The sequence below is a fragment of the Talpa occidentalis genome, unplaced genomic scaffold (genome assembly GCF_014898055.3).
Source record: "Talpa occidentalis isolate TD23 unplaced genomic scaffold, MPIMG_talOcc4v2.1 talOcc4.12, whole genome shotgun sequence".
Taxonomy (NCBI): domain Eukaryota; kingdom Metazoa; phylum Chordata; class Mammalia; order Eulipotyphla; family Talpidae; genus Talpa; species Talpa occidentalis.
This window is the reverse complement of record NW_023601212.1, coordinates 11853578-11875070: the sequence shown is the minus strand read 5'-3', so window position 1 is coordinate 11875070 and position 21493 is coordinate 11853578. Positions and strand designations below refer to the sequence as shown.

The following is a 21493-nucleotide window of genomic DNA, read 5'->3' as shown; positions in this document are numbered from 1 at the left end:
GTTTTGGTGTTTTAAAAGTGCTTCCTTTGTTTATTCATTCAACAAAGTGTTCATTTCTTCCCGCTCTGTACCATGCCTGGAATAAATGTAGGGGATACAGTGGAGAACAGGTCACCTACAGTCCCTCCTTCCTTGGAGCTTGTGTTCTAATGCGTGTGGGAAAATTACAGACTCTGAATAGTCTGTAAGGAACGTAGGGCCAGGGGAGCAGGTATTTTAATAAATCCAGTCCCCTCAAAGAGAATTTTAGTTGCTAGAGAATAGTAACACTTTTTCTGCTCTCTGTACTCTCACACCTGAATTATGCCCTGTCATAAATAAGACATGGGGTGGCCAAGTACTGATATTGCAGACACTTATTAATGAGTGGATTAATAACAATGGCAACCTGACATTTATGGGGATCTTAGCATATGTTAGACATTATTCAAAGACTTTAACTTTTGTAACTATAGATCAGGTCAACATTATTTTCCTCCTTGTGCAGAATAAATGATGCTCAGAGATGTGCAGTGAGTTTTCTCACCACAAGTTCAGACATTGCCTCTTAGGTCCATCTTATTCCAGAGTCTGTGCTTTCAACCAGTATGCGGTCTCTGTCTCTGTTAATGACCCGTTTTCTTACAGACTTCATAGAAGAATCTTTGGCCATTTAGTTCAGATTTTTTTTAACCAACTAAATCAGTCTTTTGCGATGAGTAAAAGGATCTGACTGAATACTCCTATAGTAAGAAAGGGTATTGATGCTTAGTGAACTGGTCATATATTTCTTAAAAATTAGAGGCATAGATAAAACTCTTTCTTAACATGCTGGGGGTTTCCTTTAGGAAAACGTCTATTTACTTTCCGGTAAGTATACACATGAGGTTGGCGCTCTCAACGCATTTTTTAGCGCCCAGCATGGTGCCGTTCACGCCCACGCATGGTGCTCTAGGTTGCTCATCCTTCCTAAGGGAAGCTTCACGCTCACCCCCCAACACATACGTCTCGCCCCCTCTCCCGGCCCCCTGCTCTGGCTCTATGTGTTGGGCTGCGCTGGACGCCTGACAGAAATGGGGCTGTGGAGCATTTGTCCTTCCATGGCTGGTTTCTTTCATTTAGCACAGTGTCCTCCAGGTTCACCTCTGTTTTCACTTACCACAGGATTTCCTCCTTTTATCCGACAGACTAAAGCTGCATTGTGTGTGTTTGCCACATTTTCAGCAGTGCCTTGGTCTTTGTCTCAGGGGTCTTGGCACTTTATTGATCTAGGATGAGAATCCTTGGGGTGACTGTTTCCCAGGTCAGTCCGTATGTAGTATCTGACCTGGTGTCCGAAATATCTACTAGAGAGAGGGCTACAGCAGACAACACAAAATGTGTGAGAACAGATCTGGAAACATATCTTTCCTCCTAAGAGATTTCTTGTTTCCATTTTTTTTTAAAGATTTATTTATGCATACAGGAGCTGGGGTACAGGCCAGAGATGTGGGGAGGGTGAGAGGATTCACCAGAGACAGAGCGGGGAACAGAACAGGCAGACTGACTGAAATACACTGCTGAGGGGAGCAGCGGGCAAAACAGGAGAGGTCTGCTGTGCCATGTGGGTATCTCCCTGGCTGGGGATCATACTCGGCTGCAGTGGCTGCGGATAGCTTCATAGCGCTGTGTCTTAACCACTTATGCCACCAGGGAGGCCCCTTGTTTCCGTTTTGTATCACCTGAATATTGCTGAAGATAGTTGCCTTCATGAAATAAGACTTTATCTCTAATTAAAATGTTTCATTAAAAAAAAAAAAAATCTCAAGATTCACAGCCAGAGGGTGAAAGTCTGGAGATGAACTGCAGACAACGCCCCAAGTCTCAGGCCCTTCTCACTGGCATCAGAAAACCCTCGGGGAGTGCGTGGGTCTTCCCCTCATGCTGGCCCTGCTGTCTTTGTGCAGGTGTTTTAAGGGGCACTTCCCCAGGAAGTATCTTTGATTTCATTTTAGCTTTTTGTGCCTCCACAGAGAGTTCTGCATGACAGGAACTCCTGGGCTATTGGGTATTCTCTTTTTCCCAGATCCCTAACATTTAAGTATCAGGTCCTTTATAAGCATTAAATCTGTGAATTAGGTGAAAAGGTTAGATAGTTTCGGTATCAGTGTTCTGGGGAGTCACAGAAATTGCCAAAAAAAGCAATTTCAGCAGATAACCTTCCGATTGCCCAGAGATGAATATAAATTTATTAGCTTTAATTGTTCCTAACCTCTTTTTCCCCCCTGAGTTTAGGGTCTATCTTTTGGCTACAGCTTGTTTTAGCCAGAATACAAGGGAAGAGGATGTGAACAAAATTTTAAGAAATTTAAACAACCTTTACTTCTAAAGACCAAAAACTCTTATAATCACTTAGTTGGAAGGCATAGTAAATTCCCTTAATGCCAGGTTATATTTTTTAGTGTATCTCTCTCTAGCAAGATGAGTATTTATTTTATTTTTTTTTATTTTTATATTCCCCATACAATTGCACCCCCCCTTATTTTGACCCCAATTCCTCCTTTCCCCACCCTCCCCCATAGTTTATCTCTGATTTATAGTTGTTTGGTATTTTTCTTTTTCTTTCTGGCTTGTTTCACTGAGCATGATCCCTTCCAGCTCCATCCATGTTGCCGCAAATGGCATGTGTTTATCTTTTTTGATTGCTGAGTAATACTCCATGGTGTATATGTACCACATCTTCTTGATCCAGTCATCCATTTTTAAATGTTATCATTAAAAATGTATACTTTAAATCTTTTGTTCAAATGCTCAAATCTTTTGGAAAGTAAACAAATCACAAGTATTGAAGGAATCAATTTTTGGTAACAGCCATAAATTTAAAATTAAAGTTTTGATTTGAATATGATGTTCAACATACAGAAAAACAGTCCATGTGTGGCTGTTTGCTGCCGTAAATACAAGTGCAGGACTGATCCATCAAACATTTCAAAGACCTCTTCGGGCCAGGGTAGCTAGACAAAATTCACAAGTCAGATGATCTTTGTCTGGGATTACTGGAAACTTTCCTCTTACCACAAACGTAGACATTCCCATAGTATTTAAGAAGCGAAATAACAGGAAATCCGGTTTGATTTTTATCTTTTCTAGGTATAACAACAACTTTAAGATAAAAAATAAAATTAAATTAAGTGACATGTGGACAGCGAGCTGTGTGGACGAAGTAGGAGAAGGCAACACCAATGCCCTGAAGTCCTTTGTCCTGGGCTGGCCCACGGTCAACTTCGTGGCTACTTTCAGGTAAGAGCCACAGCTCGTCCTGTGGTCAGCTGCTGTGACAGGCCCTCAGCACTGTCATGTCCAGGATGAAGAGAAGGAAAGCGAATCAAATTTTGTTCTTCTAGTTTTTTCAAAGAAAACGATTTTATTCTAATCGTGCATTCATTCAGTAACTTACCATTTGCCACACCCCCAGTGAAGGCACTTAGATGCCTTCTGTTGATTGGAAGCTACAAACAGTGATGATGCCCTTAATGGGAGCAGGAAATGGTAAATACTGAGAACTCCTGGGATTGTTTATCTGGGCTTGATCAGTGTCTTTAAGTGGACTTGGACTTTGAGAGAGCAATAAACTGGGCAGAGCTCTAGGACTCTCCTCCAGTGTCCCCTTCCTAACCTTCGGGTACTGTTTTACACACCGAGCTTTCGAGTTGGTCCTTTCAAACCATAGAAATAGACCGTCGCTCAACCAAATTTTAAGAGATAGTTCAGTAAAGTTTAAATGACTTGTTTATACACCCACATTCTCTAAAGAAATAGTTTTTAATTATAGAAATAAAATTAATGTCATGAAATATGGGTATCCTGGTCTGTACATGAGGTGCTGAGTTGATAGCTTTAGAGATGTGACAATCAAAACGGATGTAAGATTCAAGGAATCAAAGTATTTCCAAGACTCACTCTTAAGCTGGGATGAGGCTGGAGAATGCGTAAGTACAAAATATTTGTACTCTTACCCTAAACACACTAAACTGGCATGTTTTGGTTCACGGTGAACACACCAAAACTTACACCTGTGACTTTGAAACAGTTGTCCTCTGTGTCCAGCATGTGTCGCAGTTGAGAACTGTGGCTCCTCATATGCGTGCAGAGCTTCCTTTTCCACTTCTTTTTTCCCTGCTACCACCAGATTTTCAGGCATCATTCTAAAGCCTGATAACTAGAATTTTCCAAGTTGCTAATCTTACAGTAAAGGCAAGGCATGTCATTATATCCTACTGCAAGATTTTTAAGAACTGACTTGGGAGAGACATGTATTTGTCTCACTCTCTCCATATTGTCTTTCCCATGGCAGGTTTCTGTCGATGTTATCATTTCTTACTGCCCCATCTCCTTGAAGTTACAGGCAGAAGGAAATGATTTCCAGGAAAGGGTGGGAATGCATGACATCTTCAATCAAGGAGTTTTCATGGAACATTTTTTAAGAGGGGAAAATATGGAATAAGTTTAACATTGTGTTGCTCAAAAAGTATATACTGTTTTAGCCAAATGACCAAGACTAACATCATTTGTGTGATGTCGTGTGTATGTCATATACACCTTAAAGTACTGTGATGGAATGAGCAACTCACTTGTGTGGACATCCTCCCAAAATCCATAATCCTAATCTAACCCTGAGATAAACATCAGACAGGCTCAAGCTGAGAGACAGACTGTGAGGTCACCTGAGCAGGCATCCTCAAGACTGCCAAGGTCAAAAGAAAAAAAAAACAGAAGTCATAGAAACTCTCATAGACTAGTACCAAAGAAACAGGATGGCTAAATCCACTGTGGTATCCAGAATACAAGCTAACTTTCTTGACATATGAAGAACCAGAGAACTTTCTAGCAGCTCTTGGTACTGTGCTGCGTTTCTAAAAAGAAAAGCCAATTTAAATGAATGAAAAGATAATCTCACCATAAAGACAGAGAATAGGAAAAAGAACCAGATGAATATTCTAGAAGTGGAAACTACATTTTCAAAGTCCCCACTGTGGCCTTTGTTGCAAAATGGAAGTTAAAGAGGAAAGAGTCAGTGAACTTGAAGATAAATCAATGCAAATTGTCCAATCTGAAGAACAGAGAAAAATAAAGATTTTGTGATGAAAAATACATCTGAGATTTGTTGGAAAGTACCAAAAGGGTATAGCATACTTCCATGTAGAATTCCAGAAAGACTGGAGAGAGGGAATGGACCAAATTAAATATTTGAAGACATTATGGATGAAAACCTACTAAATTTGGTGAAAGACATAAATGGGCATATTCATAAGCTCAGGGAACCACAAAAGGAGTCTGCAGAAAACTATGCCTAGTCACGTTACAAGCCGCTATGAACTGAAGATGAGAAAGATGCAGACCCAGCACGTCACGTGGAGATCAGTGATTCCCTCTTTGGGCTCACCTTCAGAAATCGGGGGGTCAGAGACAGCAGGGTGTTATCTTTCAACCTGGAATACTACCCTCTGCAGAGATATTCTTTAACAATGAAGGTGAAATAATGATGTTTTTTTCTCCTAAAATGTAAGCATTTATTGCCAGCAGACCTGTACTACAAGAAAAAAATGCTGATGGAAGTTTTTCAACCTGAAGTGAAATAATACCAGAGGGAAACGGGAAACTTGAAATGAGTGAGTGTGTGTGTGTGTGTGTGTGTGTATTAAGAAAATCTAGACCATAACCAATGTCACTGGGCCAACAAGTGAAGAAGCTGCCTCTCCTAATATCAATAAAGAAACCAGAAAGTAGAGTCTAATAGCTTTGGATTCTAAGACTAACCAACAGTGGTCAGCTCTGGGGAATCCCCTCCCTGATGCGTCAGAACTGGGGACGGAACAAACCACGAATGTGAACTTTCCACTCTTGACCTTGGGAAGAGGCAAAAGATCATCACATCTCAAAAAAGGCCAAAAGGAACCTCATATCTCCATCACCACCTGTACTCCTGTTCACAAACCTTGGATCTATAGCTGCCTCGAGTTTGAAGACTACAGCAGAGGGAAATGAGAACACCATTCAAAAGACAGCAAGTGTGTAGACCTGACGACAATCGATGACAAAAGGAAAAGAACGATATTAACTGAAGCCCCTCGAATGAAACTTAGTCTTCAGGTATTCGAGAAAATACTACCAAGCTAAAATCCACCTTGAGCCCTCATTTTGCCAGCCTGGTAGAGACTCAAATGGTCTTTTTTTTTTTTAAGATTTATTTATTTATACAAGAACCCGGGTACAGGCCAGAATTGCAGGAGGGTAAGAGGATTCACCAGAGACAGAGTGGGGAACAGAACAGGCTGAGGGGAGCAGCGGGTGAGACAGGAGAGGTCTGCTGCGCCATGTGAGTATCTCCCTGGCCGGCCGGGAATTGAACCCACGCTGCAGAGGCTGCAGACAGCTTCACAGCGCGGCTCTCAACCCGCCCCACCACCAGGGAGGCCCTTCAAATGGTCTTCTGTACTGGAACACTTGTATTCTAGAGTAGAACCAGGATACAGGAGACAAGCCTCTGACCTTCAGCCTGTTGCAAACACGCTGACATGTTTTTTCTACCCCAAGTTATCCCCTAATGTCCAGAGGTACCCGAGTCCTGCCCTGGTGGGACACAGGTCTTTGCTGATAGAAAATCCTGGGTCCCCAGGAAAGACTTACCCTGGTCCCTCCTTACAGCCATTTCATCTGGGTACTGTTTGCTGAGGCGCCTCCAACAGTGCTGTTTGATTCCTCCCTCACTCTTAAGGATGACAGACTCTGTCTCCTGCCAGAAATGAGGGAACCTCTCAATCTGCTGTTCCCTTTTCCTTTCTGCAACACACACTGCTTTCTCCTCCCCTGACTCTTACCAGATGAGCTTACATGTTTATGAAATTCTGAGATAACCTTGACTTTGGAGTACTTCTAGTTTTAGTTCTTTAAAAATGCCCGAGATAAGAATAACTCAGGAAAGAGAAGTCTGGGGTTCTTGCACAGAGCAGGAGAAAAGGGGGAAACACAGGCTCTCGTTTTTAAATTTTATCTCGTGACATTAACCTGACACGTTTCGCGATTTGTCTTTAATGTGTGCCGAATATTCAGTGAACTCTGCACAGCAGCAAGAGTGGACGAACCCAGACCACCTGCGATAATACAATCACAGCCACAAATTTAATTTTGGATGAAAGCAGCCGGGCATAAACTAGTACCCACCGCCCGGTTACATTTATATCAAGTAGCAAACCAGAAAACTAGTGCATGAGAAGTGGTTGCTGGCGCCTGCCAAGGGGGACAGGAGACCACCCGGGCGGCCTTCCGGGTCCAAGCCTGGTGCTGGTCAGGCGGGTGGGTTTAGCTATGAAGATTCTTCAGGCTTTACACTTAAACACTGGGCAGTTTTCTCTATGTATCTTATATGTCAGTAACAAATTGTGACTTAAAAATAATGTTATTTATGGAATATAGAGAAACAAAAGATCAGACAAACCAAACCAGTAACAAAACTGAGACATCTGACTATGGGATTGGGGCTGTAAGATGGGGAGGGGGGCAGTGGGGGGCCACAGTGGACTGTGGTGGAGGCTGAAGTTGCCTTGGGGTGGATGTGGGGAGCTGCCGCTGAGGAGCTGGGGTCCTGAGGCTTTGAGTCACATAGGGTGTTGTAAACCCCTATTACCACAATACCTAATAAAAAAGAGGTGTTTTTTATAAGGGTATTTTTATTTAACAGATTTGAAAATAGTCTTAAAGAAAATTCATCAAGTTTTAGCATAGATTTTTGCTAAGTAAATCTGAGACTTGACATAGATGAACCTAGAAAATCTTCTGTTTGAGGGAATAAATAGGTCAGGAGATCATAAGAAATTGTGAAAGATGAAAATTGGACCATCACTTTCTGATGACCAGTCCTGGAGATGACTTAAGGAGAAAGTTGCTAAGCAACAGGATTAGGAAAAAACTACAAATACTTCATAAGTGCATTTTTCTGGAATAAGAAAATAAGGCTTCCAACATCTCGATGACTAAAAATAAGATCTTTAAAACTAGTAAGATCAAGACCATGTAAAAATACACCTTAAATTTTTATAATGCCTAAGAATTAAATGTACTAGGGGCTTCAGGAAAAAACATTAGTAGCACTTTAAGTAGTTGCCTCTTAATGAGAAGATTATCATACGTTTCCTATGAAGAAATTGGCTAAATTGCAATTCTTTTGTGAGTATAAAAATTTTTCATAATGAACTGATTTCTGGACCAGGATATTTCCAACTGCATGCCAGATTTCTCTTTTATCCCTTAGTCTCCAATTAATTATGCCTTGGCTGGCTGGCCCGCGGCCATAGGAAGCCACTTTTGCAGATGGGGACACTCAGGGGTAGCGCTGCTCAGGGGTGGACCCAGGTATCGCTGTCACGTGGTTTTGAGGCCACGAGTTTGGATTCTGCACCAAGTGCCTGTTCCCCTGTCAGAGCTCCCTCCCCCTGGGATAATCCTCCTGAAAGAGCAGAAAATGTAGTAGATCTAGCCAAGGGGTGTTGTTTTTCCCAGAGGGACTTCACTGCAGCAACCGCTGGGACGCGCTCAGGCCGGGGCAGCACCCTGGGCCGCACTGGCGGGCCCTCCACTGGCTCTGCGATCTCAGCTACCTCGCTGTCAGTATTCGATGCCGTTTAATGTTTCTCTCCCGCTTCCTTTGATTGCAGTTCTCCAGAACAAAAGGACAAATGGCTCTCTCTCCTTCAGAGGTATTTTTTTCATGCTTTGTAATGATACTCACGTATTTTTAACCTCTGTCCCTTTTCCATGGTAGAAATTGTTTGTTTGTCATTATTCACCAAATTGGTGAATCTCATCTCCTTGAGTGTGTCCAACCTTCTGCTTGGAGCTAATAGTTTCCTCAAAGCATGGGTTAAGTTGCCATTTGTGGAGGCTTTCCTGCTGAGCCCCTCAAAAGTCAAGCACCCCTGCCTTTGAGCATGCAAACTATACGTGGATCACTGGGCTTCATGTCCTAGACCTACAGCCCTGTCCTTCCTCCCACTCCCGCCCCAGCCTACGGGAGAACCAAGACTTGCACCTGGGAAGTAAAAGGCCTTTGTTCTGGGGGTCCAGCAGAGCATCGCGTGTCCTCCTGCTCTCAGCAGTGAGGTGCTGGTCCTCCCCGGAGGAAGCAGGGGGGCTTCCAGAACAAGCTCCCTGTGTGTGCTCTCAGGCCTCACACCAGAAGGGCCCGCCGTGCTCCTGGGCCCGTGTCTGTGTCCCGAGGATTTTTACTTAATTCTTTTCCAACCTGTAATGTAATCCGGCCCAGCTGAGTCTGTCCATCTGTTTATTATTATTATTATTATTATTATTTTTACTATTATTACTATTATTATTTTTAAATAGCCTGTAAGTATATTGAAGATATTTGCACACTAGAATCAGTAGTAAACCATTGAACTAACAAGTGGCCGCGGTATTTGCACAGTAGATTCAGTAGTATAACAAGCGGCCACGGAACCGTCTGACTCAGTGTTGTTCTGCGTTGTTCACCCGTCAGATACATCCACCTAGAGAAAGAGAAGGACTACCCGAAGAGCATTCCCCTCAAAATCTTCGCCAAGGACATTGGGAATTGTGCCTATGTAAGTGTTCCTCAGCCAGACAATTACATCCCAAGCCCCTGCGTAAGAATAAAGAGACACACGAGGCGGGCAGTGTGCCGTCTGGGGACGGGAGGCATTTAGTGTGTTTGTGGGAGAAATGGGCTGTCCTGGGTGTGTGTCTGTCTCTGTGTATGTGCAAAGTGACACTTAGAAGCAAGGGGAATTCCTATTAACTACAGTGTTTAATGTTACTTTGCCAGAGGCCTCTGCACTCCCTCGGGCTCAGGGCTCCTCTAGTCCTGCCTGCAGGAAGCAGGTCTCCCCGCGGGGCACTGGGAAAGTGGAGAGCGGATTCTGGACTGTTGATCGTCCTTTGAGTCTTTGGGGATTGAATCCCTTCGGTTAGCTAGGAGAGGAGATGCTTCCAAGGGGTGGGCGTGTCTCTCCCTCACAATACAAAGTCAGCCTTCAGCCCTAGTTACTAGGTGGGATTTGATGTCGGGATCCCAGGGCAGGCGCTGAGCTGTCATGGGAGAGAAATAGGAGGGAAGGTTAGAGACGCGCCCGCAGGGCACCTGGGCCCCACAGAGCAGCCCTGTCTAGAAACATGTCATAAAAACCAGTTACGTTTTGGGCAAAAGTAGAAATTATGCAGATGTGCAGACAGGGGTGCAGATGTCCATGCTTGAGGTAAATACTCAAATTTTTATGGAATGAGACGACAGAGATGGCCAGTAGCAAAGGAGAAAACCAAAACCCCCATCACCATCAGTCGGCCAGCTTCGGTTCAGTGGTGGCAGCTGGTTCCATTCAGAATTTTCATGGAAAATCCCTTCAATTTATTTAATGTGTTATTTTCAGCGTGTGGACAGCGCTTGCTTGAGAAGGGACCCATGGCCTGCTCTGATTTTGGAAGGCCAGCGTGTGGTCAGACTGGGTGCGTGGTTCTCATCACCAGCACCTGGCTCCCTCCAGGGGGCCAGACTCGCCATCCTGTGGTGAGGGAGCCGCTTTCTGAGTCCCCCCAAGTCTCCTTTGAGGGAGACCTGCTTCCAGAGAAAGTGCTGTCCCCCAGTTAGCGGTGCACGTAGGAGAAGCATGCACCCCCTTGGCCTTTGGGGGTACACAGCCTGACAGCCTGTGGAAAATAACCCCCTTTTCCGTTTTGTCTGTGGAATTGTTTACTAGCCAAGGAGCACTATCTGCTGAAATTCATTTGTTTTGTTTACCAGAGAGGCATGCAGGGAAAAACACACATCCTATAATTACTGTTTTGAATGTATGGGCCTACTGTTAAGAAAAATCATTATCTTAGGAGGTGCATGGGGAGTGATTATTAGTGTTACAAGATAGACTATTCTCTTTGCAAAGACTTCATGAGCGAGTTTCTTTAAAATAAATGAAGGGTTTTCCACTTAAAAAATGAAGGGGAAAAAATAAACATCCAGAAACCTTTCATGAAATTACATCTCAAGTACAGCTCTGCCACTCTGATAGAAGACAAACTCTGTTAGGTGCTCTGACCCCTCCTTGCTAGGTTTTGAGGCAACTTTGCATAATTTTTGGAGTTGCAAAGAGCACGGCTTGAAATTAATAACCTTCAGGGGCAATTTGTCATGTCAAATAATTGGCTTGTAGAGAAAAATGGAAGAATCTAGATGGAAGGATACATGATGAACAGTCAGTGGATTTCACTTAGCTTTGTTTTTATGGCATGTTTGTGTTTATATCATTTTGTTTCTATTGATACTACCTATTGGTCATTTCAGCCCCAGCAGAACTGATTTCTCTAATAATTATACTATGTATGACCTATGAGCATAGTAAGTGGTTTTTTGGGGTTTTTGTGTGTGTGTGTGTGTGTTTGTGTTTTGTTTTTTGTTGGTTGGTTTTTTTGGTTTTTTTTTTGTTTGTTTGTTTTTGTTTTTTTTTTTGTAGCACAGCATTGCCTGGTAGTTAGACAAGGTCTTGGAAGTCATTGAAGCCATGGGCATCTGTATCTTGCTGATCCTTTTCCTGGTTGTTGTGAAGTGTCTGTTTTTAAGTGGTGATTCCTCAGAGTGGTTTAGCGCAGAGCTGTTGTGGAGACCTTCTTCAGAGGCAGAGCTGGTAACAGAACCATGCTTTCTGGAATTGTCTGTCCTGTTTATTAGACTCACTGGCTCACAGGCCTTTAAAGATTCCAACTGCGCCAACCTCATTAGCCACAGTGCCCAGCCTGTGGAAAGTACTCAAGAAATAGTGGGTTTTAGAAATTCTAAAGTTTAACTTCTTTCTGCTTTTACCTGTCCTGACATTTTGCCATGCAGAGAAACAGAAACCCACACTGTGGAAACCGTCCCCAAGCCAGCACTTGCCCTGGGTCACTGCAGAGGGCAGTCGACATCCTCACTCAAAACATAGTTATTCTTTTCTTGCTTAATATCTTATATCTTGTGAGCACATATTCTTTAAGGGAAGTAGATGTTTTACTAAAAGATATAATATATAATGGGAAGAAAGTAATTTACAGTCGGGTTTATGTTCTAAGATCACATGCTTTGCTCTGTCAACACTTGAAACCAAGATTTGCCTTTGGAAAATCATTTGACAATAATTTTGTGTTCACCTATTTTAAAGTCCATATTTATAGTTGTATTTCTTTTTTTCCCTACAGTCTAAAACTATAACAGTAACGAATTCAGATACAGTGAATGAAGTTATCAACATGTCACTACCAATGCTGGGGATAACTGTAAGTATTGTGCTTGATACTTTCTATTAAAAACAACCATTGATACTTTAGAGTCCTGTAAATATCATCATTCCCATCCTGAGATAGTGGATTACTAGAGATACCAAAGTCATCGTTTATCTCCCAAAATAAGGACAATAAGGCGCGAAGATTAACTAATACTAGGTGCTATTTTTCTATTCCTATTTTAAAACCTGTGTGAACTAAAGATTAAACTATAATTTTACACTCCGCCCTGTGAGATGACTACCTCCATGCACTGGAGGAGTGAAGTTCAGGAGGATGTTCTAGAGGATGCACCTGAGCACCAGTTCTGGAGGGGAGAGTCTTCAATAAGAAAACACTGTTGTTCTGGGGTGTAACTTGACATGTGTTAAGCTGTAGCATTTGCTTGTTAGTTGGCTTGAGATCCACTCACATATAGTCCTATAGTAACTAAGAACTCAGGGCAACCAAAATTTAGCATAAGAAATCTAATTTATAAAATTTAATAATATAGGACGTAATTGAATTTTTATGCACAGGGTACAGCAGGCATCTGTGTTGATTTCTAAGCTCATATGAGTATATCCTAGAGGAACAGTGTAGAGGGAAGAAGAGGAAATTAATTGACATGACTCATTTTCTTAGGCTATTCCTTTGGATAAAGTGATCCCTCTCCTCAGATATTATTACAAATACTTCTATTAATTTGAAATATCTTGAATATTTCTATTCAATGTAATTAGAAAAAGAGACTGATGATTGGTGTTCTAAGAGAAAAGTGTTTTATTACATTGTTTTCAGACACTACAAAAAAAGGATTTTCATTAAATTGTTCTTCCTAATTGCAATAAAAGTTTCCAGGGAAGGGATGAGGAAGGAAATCACAAACCGAATGGGGAGGGAGTGGAATTCTCCACAGCCAGTACCCTCCGTTATAAGGTTAGCAGCATGATTTTTAATGAAAAAACAAAGGCCGGAATGTTAAATATTACCAATCTGTTCTAGCTTTATTTACAGTTGTTTTTGCTCTGTCCTCTCCTATAAGTTACAGCAACATCTGCTTAACTGTTAGTTCTTTAAAATAGAATTTCTAGTGTTACTGGGTTATAATTCTACTCGTGAACCACTCCATTGTTTTGCATGACTGGGCCTTGTCTCTAGGCAGAACTGGTCTTGCCCCAAGTAAAGCTAATGTCGACTGCGCCAGCCACCTGTGTCCTCAAAGGCTCGCTCGTTCTCTGTTCATTAGGAAGGAGCTGAGCTACTGATCAGCCTTTGAGCTCTTACTCTCTGATGGCAGTGTGAGGGACTTTGTGGGTAACAAGGTTGTCTTTGCAGGGGGATGTTGGAGATTCAGCCCCATATTCTGAGAATTCTAGAGACATAGCAGAAGTTGGGACTCTAAAGAAGAAAACCAGAAAGTCTTTTTTCCTTTGTAAAGTGCTTAAGTATGAATCTTGGATAGGATTTTGGGGACTATCCATATAGTGGGGTGCTGATTCCCTTGCACTGCCTGGAGCCCTGTTCTCCACCAGGAGGAAGGGCAGGACTCCTGAGTCCTCTGTCAGGGACTGGAGAGAGGGAAGTGGGTTGGAGGGATTAGGGCTGCATCTTCAAACCTATAACCAACCCCATAACCTGAATCACATTGATATTGTTCCCCTTTTTCATTTTTTTCCAAAACAAAGTACCCCACAGCTATCCTCATTCAATTACCAAACATGAAAGTTGATTCTTTTCTCTCCAAGGGCTCTGAGCGAGATTACCAATTATGGGTCAATTCTGGCAAAGAAGAGGCACCATACCCACTTATTGGTAAGTGTTTGCAAAACGGGAAGATTGCATTGTGTGGAGTTCTAAATGTCTCCAAGAACTGGTCATATGCACCTAAGCTCAAATATTAAATGAATATTTCGAGCACCAAGCATTTCCTGTGTGCTAATCACTCAATGGTAGAGTTGGGAAGAGAAACGTAATTTTTTTTTTTTTTAGTTTACAAACAGAACTATCTTGTCAAACCTTTTTTAAAGTGTTTTCTGGAAGAAAGCACTATGTACTGGTCTTCCTTTCCCCCTCTATATTTGTATTTTTTGCATTTCATGTTCAGTCCTTGAGTTCCTGTTCCCTTCGCTACTGGCTGTGCTGCCTCTGTGGGCGGCACTGGGAATCCCGGGGTGACCCTTGGTCTCCCAGTGAGTGTGTAACACCTGCCCTGGGCCCCAGACATTTTTAGGCATCATACAGAAAATGAAATGAGCTCACTTAGATGCCTAAAACTCTTGACTTAGCAAAGTAAGGTAGTGAAGTGGCAGCTACTATCTCTCTAGCCAAATTTTCCAGCATTTCTTTTGCGACATTACTGGTGAGCATTACCTTATTTAAGTCGGATGATTTAAAAAAAAACAAAAAACAAACAGTAAGGTTCAAAGTATTAGAGACAGCTATAGAAGTTCAGTTAACAGAAAGTGATGAAAAGTCATGAATGTTTTCAGACGGACATCTTGTATTCAGTAGTAGTCATACTTGAAAGGCAGTTTGTTACCCATTTATTTTAAATACTGTTAACCACGAAGGTTTACTTACAGGATCTTTATCATTAGGTGTGATAATCTTATGGTGTGATACGTAGGGTAAATAGTTAAATCATGAATTTGAAGCTGAGAGGTCAAGGATTTGCTGAGCTTCACAGTTTGTTTCAAAGGAGATGCCAGAGTATCTTTGACTATCCTCAGAGGCAGAGAGAGGTGAAGTCGGCACTGCTGTGTCCCCTGTAAGATAGTCTTTAAAGACTTCTTTCTCTTTGCTTTTCCCCTCCTGCTTGCCACGGGCGAGGCACCTGCGCTGAAAGTGCATTCGTGGTAGTCAGTCAGCTGGAGGACTTTTCATCGGGAAGCCGCAGGGGCCCCACACATGGCACGCGGTCCGAGTACCCGCCAGCCTGAGGTCTACCTTGGCTCTTTCTCCTCGCAGGGCACGAATATCCCTACGGAATCAAGATGAGTCACCTCCGCGACACAGCGCTCCTGGCCCCGGGGCCCAAGGACTCAGCCTCACCTGCCAACCTGCAGGAGCCCTTCCTCATGGAGCAGCTGCCCCGCGAGATGCAGTGCCAGTTCATCCTGAAGCCCAGCCGCCTGGCTGCAGCCCAGCCCCTGAGCGGTGAGTGGCCTCCTCTCAGGCCTTCGTCAACAAGCGTGTTCATTCCTGCAAACAGGACAGTGGCTGAGCCCCACACTTGCAGCCAGGGAAGGGATTTTTCTCTTTTGAATGTGTTTTGAAAGGGAAGATGGACTCACAGAAGGTAGTTTTAGGAAGCAGCAGTTGGTAGCAGTACATCTGCTCCTCTTTCCTTTACTGTCCCTTCCCCTTTAACCTCGCGCCCACTGTGGGCAGGTGAACGTGGTGGCAGGAGGCCGGGCTGGCCAGGCTGCTCCTGGTGCTCCTGGAGGGCGCAGACGCTTTCCACAGGAGTCACTCCTCATGCCTGTGAACATAGCTATCTCTCACCCACCCCACAGGGAGAACCTCAGAGAGTGATGTTCACTAGAGGAGGGACCGCCATTTACCTCACCTGAGTATGCTTTAAGCCCCTTAGTCTGAAAGTCAGTCGTGTCTGAAAGAGAAGAAAAAGACAGCAACAGTGGGTGGGGGTAGCAGCACATCGATGCTGCATCTTCGCAGCTGCCACTGTTCATATGGACCAATGGGCGGTGGCAGCTGTTTTACAAGCATCCCCCCACCAGTACTTATGCGACCACCCCAGGATGTGCTGTGGCTGTCCTGGCCTCAGACTTTGTTTACTGAAGGTCTGGAGCGCCCACATCTCACCTTCACCAGCTGTGGAAGCAGCTCTGGTCTCCCTGGTCTGCTTCTCTCTTGTAACAGTAAACTGAGGTTTGGGACTGTCGCAGGCTGTTCTTTCACACCTTTGAGCCTTTTAGGAAGCAGTATTTTAGAGCTGTCGGAGTTTTCTGTCCACTAAAATGTGAGTTCCCTGAAGGCAGAGGCTGAGGTCTGTCTTGTTCACTCCTGTATTCCCAGCGTCTGGCATCCACCAGTGCCAAATAGCGGTCGAATGAATGTATCAGTACATCATCATAGGCTCATTAAAGACACAAGGGAACTTGTCCTTTACAACCAAGAGTAATACCTCCCTCTTCTGCTCTCTGTGTTCCTTGATCATTTTGTTTTCATTAATTAGAGCAGTAAGCAGGGTGAGAATGCTAAGGGTCTTACCCACTGTTGTCAGGGCGTTGCCTCCGTAACTTGGAGGCTGCCTGGGAGCTGTTCCTAGTCTCTCCCTGGCGGCCGTCATGCTGCAGGTGACCCGGGCGCCTGAGCTGGCGGCGTGATCACCTGTGCGCCTAAAACATCACAGAGACCCAGTTTCTGGATGTGTGTTAACACAGGAAGCTTTGATGAACAGCTGCTTTGGAAACCTCTGATGTAGATCAGGGACAGCAAACTTTTTTCTGCGAAAGACCACATGGTAAAATCACAGAGTGACAGAAAAATGTCTACAATTTTTTACTGAGTGTATTATTTTATCTAAGACTGCTCTACTAATGGAAAGAGGTGATTCTTTGGGGGTGAGAACAGTTGGTTTATTAGAGATAATAGTCATCAATTATTCTTTAGACTTTTTTTTGACCTTTTGAAATCATGAAAACCTTTCTTAGCTCACTGGTCACCTAATGAAAGGGGCATTCCGGGTTAGGCCCAAGCGGTGTGGTTCGCTGCTCTCTAATTTAGATGACCGAAATGTCCGTTTAGTCAAAACATCGCTGCTAAAGTTTAGTCTTCTACCAAACTCACACCCGACTTCACACAAGAGCCACCTCTTCTCACCCGCAACCCCTTCCTTCCTGTTATACTTGGTGCTGTTTCCACTGGAGGTGGGGAAACCGGCGGGTCCCTAGAGGGCTGGAGGCCTGTGGGTCTAGACGCCCTGAAATTCGAGTCACGCAGGTGGGCACGCTTCAGAGCAGGTGATCTTTGCGCAGAATTTGACACTATAAAATACTTGATTTTAAGCCTCAGAACCACCCCATGAAGTGACACTGTTACCCCCTTTCACAGATAAATAGGCTCGCAGCACATTTGACAGTAAAGCCGAAACCTGAAGCTAGGCCTGCCGGCCCTGCCCTCGGTCAGCACGAACTCGCTTGCATAGAGGCTGACTGTCTTGGTGCCACCATCCCCTCCCACCCCCCACTCCTATTGCCTCTTTGTGAACATCTGAGCCAGGATTCCCTCTTTCAAGAAAATGAGTTTAGGAACAAGACTCTCTGCTCCTCCCTGCCCTTGTTTACATACCTGTCATGGAGCCGCCTGACTCCTGATAGAAGAATTTGCGTGTTTTTTCCTTTTCAGCAAACAGTATAAACACCTAAAACTTGGGTGCTCACAGTCCACCACACCCTGTTTGTGGCATCTATATTTAAAATCCACAGGACTCATACCTTCTTAAATAGCATAGTGGATCTTTTGCATGGTCTTTTATGTGGAATCTTGCTCTTCAGGTTAACAAGTGAGAGAAGATCATTTCTGTTAGCGTTTTGGCTGAGAACAATTAATATCACACTTTTAGGCCATCTGAAAATATAAACCACAACTGGAATAAATACTCTATACCTCCTCTTCTGAGGGAGGCTTCCTCTAGTCAGCCTAAGGGAGGTATCGCCGTTAACCAGAATGACCCTGGTGAGCATTGTCCTCCCCATTCTGTTCTGTTCTGAGTTTCTGCCTCAGTGTGTGGAAGATCTCCTGGTCTGGCACAAGAAGCTAGCAGTAGATGCTGAGAAGGCCGCCCCCGTGACTCGGTCACTGTCGCTCAGCCTCAGGTGTGGCTGCCCCCTGAGGCACCTCCAGTGTCAGCTGGACAGGGACAGTCTGACCTCAAGACCCACCTTGAATGTCACTTCCTGACATCGTCGTTCCTTGGCTGGCGGCTGCCCCCTTCCTTCCTCGTGCCTCTGCCACATCGTCCCTGGTCTGTGGGAATACATCAGAAATCACAGATCTGGTTTGTGTGGCCGCCCCGTCGTGTGCTGGCCGGCTTAGCCCAGCATAGACCGAGCAGAAGTTAAGCGCAAGAGCAAAGTGAAGATGGCTTCGTGGCACCCAGTAGGGGAAGCAAGGGTAGAGCAGGAGCGCGCTGGAGGTGAGATGGGGTCCTTCCGGAAGGTCTGCAGCACGGGGTTCTCGCCACCCCCTGCTTTTTCTTCTGCCTGTGTGCCCTGGGGGGAGATAAAGGGGCTTCTTAATTGGAGGTAGGGGCGGAATCTATAGCAAGAATAGAATTTCTAATTTCTTTTTTTTTCTTTTTTTTTTACTATTCTATAAGAGTAAATTTGTAATTGTCATTTTTAATATTCAGTTCCCTGAATCCAATGAGGAAACACAAACTTGAGTCTTGCCAGGATTGTTGCGGGAAGCTAGATTGGCGTGCATGTAGTTTGCTCTCCATGTACGTCACCCTTATATTTTCATAACAATAGCCCTTTTTTTTTTCCATCACCAGCCTATGAAATATAAGGGCTTTGTGTTAAAAGCTCTGCAAGAAAGTAGACTTTAATGAAATTTTTTTTTGTCTCAGTCCCAGAGGAAATGTGAACTCTAAAAATCAAGTGTTGTGCACAAATGCAAAGCGTGGCTGCAGCTGAAAATACTCACAGGATTCAATTTCTTCTTTATCCTCTGTACCTCATAGGAGGTTGTGTAGCACTTTACGGTGGCGTGTTCTTCCTAAGGGGTGTGTGGAAGCTGAAAAAGAAGCCCTATAGCTTTAGAAATAACAGAACCAAGTTAAATGCCCTACACTGAGGACAACTCCTCCACCCATGTGTACCAAGCTGGTTGGCATCCTGGGCAGCATGCACACACTGACTTCGCTGGGCGCCTGGATGCAAGAAGGGGCATCGTGTCATTTTCAATTTTTGTAAGTGGTGGCAGCTGGGAAGGTCAGGAAGGCAGGAGCACGCTCTAGCGAGGCATCATCTTGTGCAGAGTCTGGTGTCCTCACTGTCTGCCCACTCCCCCAAGGCTGTTACCCCAGCGAAGTGTGGGTATGGGGAAGAGACTGGTGTCTGGTGGCTTTGATTGAGATTGCAAAGTTGTACTTTGGAGGGTTATCCTACTTAATTCTCTTAGCGAGCCCCTGCGGGCTCAGGTGTCTGGTTCTCATTGTAAAGTAGAGGAAAGAAGTGACTTGCCCAAGTCACGGTGTGAACCGGTAGTGTGGCCGAGCCCCGACTCCAGGGCTACAGGCCTCAACTCCCGGGAGGACCACCTTCCTCCGTACTGCACTGTCAGGGTATGTCTGGTAGCCGCTACCCATCAAGAGTCTAATGATTAACTCCCCTGCTCCCTCGGGAAATGGAGCCCAACCTGCATGGGAGCCGCCGGCACCCCCACACATATCCCCACCCCCGCTCTGCCCTGCTCTTGCAGCTGTAACTGCAGCTCTCTGGAATCTGCCCCACACGAGTGTCCTTCAGGAGCCAGTTGGGGATCTGGGCAGAATTCACAGGCAATGTTCAGGGTTCTCCCAGTTCAGTTTTCTTTGTTGGGGGGTGGGGGGGTCCTTCCCCTGCTTACCTTCCAGCTGCTGTGGTTACCTTCATCTCCATTCTCTAGTTCTGCACACCAGTGACATCCAGTTTCTCTACACCGCCCCACCCTGGGGGGATTTGCCCAGGGCCATTCCCCTTGCAAGTATCAAACTTTTATCTGCAGCATCTACCCTCTTTTTGTCACTCTTTAGTATCTTCAGGCAGGTGTTCTTTTTTGTTTTTAGTTTTGCTCAGTTTATAGTTGTGGTCTGTGTGTTTTGTGGCCTTGGAGTAGAAGGGGGCTTAGTGGGGTGGTGGAAACCCAAAAGACCCTCAAATTGCTGTTTTTTGTGTCTATCACTTCTCACATTAACGAGAGATATGGGTGACATCAAGGATGTGCTATCCAGAAGTCATGACTCGCTGCTGACCTTGCTCCACCCAAACTTCTCAGCTTAATCACTGTTCTAGAATGACTTGTCAGTTCACTTTACTAAGTGTCAGGCACCATGCTGGTCGCTCCATCTGTTGAAGTTTTGCTCATTCAAACTCCAAATCAAATATAAACACCTCCAGGATCACCCCCTCCCTCCCTCCCGCTGGGGGAAGTGCTTCATCTCCTGAAGCTGCTGGTGTTTCTCTCTCCCCTTATGACACTTTATTACTATACTTGCTTTCCTCAGCACCACCACCAGCCTTGTGCCCCATTAGCTTATAGACTTCATCAAGGTAAGTGCAAGTTTCCTTCACTCCTGCCTATAAACATGCTTTTTAGAGTTGGAACTGAGGGCAGTGGAAAGGAGAGGGCAGTGGCCGTCCTAGCTCAGATCTCAGCAGCAGGGAGGCAGTCTGTTTCTCGAGAGCAGCATCCTAGAAACAGCTGCTCTTCCCAACTTTTAAAATGTGGTCTAGTTTAATCGTCAGCGGTTTTGTATGTCCAGGCCTATCTTTAAAATGGAAGAAGATAGTTGTGTGGGTGTGCATGGATCGAGATATGGTGTGAGACACTTTTCTAGTCTAAGTTGTTACAGTTCAGCTAGGGAGCCTTTTCTCTGCCTTTAAAAATCCAGGACCAAAACTCCAGTAAGCCAACCAGGGATGTCCCCAGCCCAGGGAGGATAATAACCCAAACATCTGATTCTTCCTTACCTGGTGATGGTGATTGGCTGAGTGACACAGGACAGCGACATACAGACTGTGGAATGGAAACTGCAGCACATGTAATTGGATTCAACTGGTTTTCCTGATCCTCCTGCTTCTTCCTTAGAGTCAGGCCAGAAGACATTTAAAAGGAGGCGATCCATCATAAACTGGGCCTTCTGGCGGGGCTCCAGCACCCACCTGGACAACTTGCCCATGTCACCAACGTCGCCTATGCCAGGGCAGCTCTTTGGAGTGTCTCTGCCGAGTGTTTGTGAGAACGACAATCTGCCCAAACCTGTGTTGGTAAGTCTCATGCCGGCTGCCACGCTGGCTGGAAGGCGCCTGGGGAAAGAGAGGCCCGAGCGGCAGATCTATCCCCAAACAGATCTATCCCCAAACACCCTGACTTTGGGGATCTTATCATACTTCAAAGAGTAAAAACCTGACCTAGCGATTGCCGTCATCAGGAAGACAGAACAGGACGCTCACCTAGCTCAGGCGGGAGTGACCTAAGCCTGCTGGGA

At 44.7% G+C, this 21493-nt stretch overlaps 1 protein-coding gene across 1 annotated transcript in view; it reads left to right on the top strand.

Moving 5' to 3' along the window:
• Nucleotides 1-21493, top strand: part of ARHGAP20 (Rho GTPase activating protein 20) — a 93115-nt gene that overhangs the window by 57383 nt on the left and 14239 nt on the right. Inside the window, exons 4-10 of the mRNA XM_037505234.2 lie at nucleotides 3109-3258; nucleotides 8670-8711; nucleotides 9509-9593; nucleotides 12211-12288; nucleotides 14022-14088; nucleotides 15244-15432; nucleotides 21094-21272. Coding sequence (XP_037361131.1) covers nucleotides 3109-3258; nucleotides 8670-8711; nucleotides 9509-9593; nucleotides 12211-12288; nucleotides 14022-14088; nucleotides 15244-15432; nucleotides 21094-21272 — 790 coding nt within the window. The remainder of the gene's footprint in view (nucleotides 1-3108; nucleotides 3259-8669; nucleotides 8712-9508; nucleotides 9594-12210; nucleotides 12289-14021; nucleotides 14089-15243; nucleotides 15433-21093; nucleotides 21273-21493) is intronic.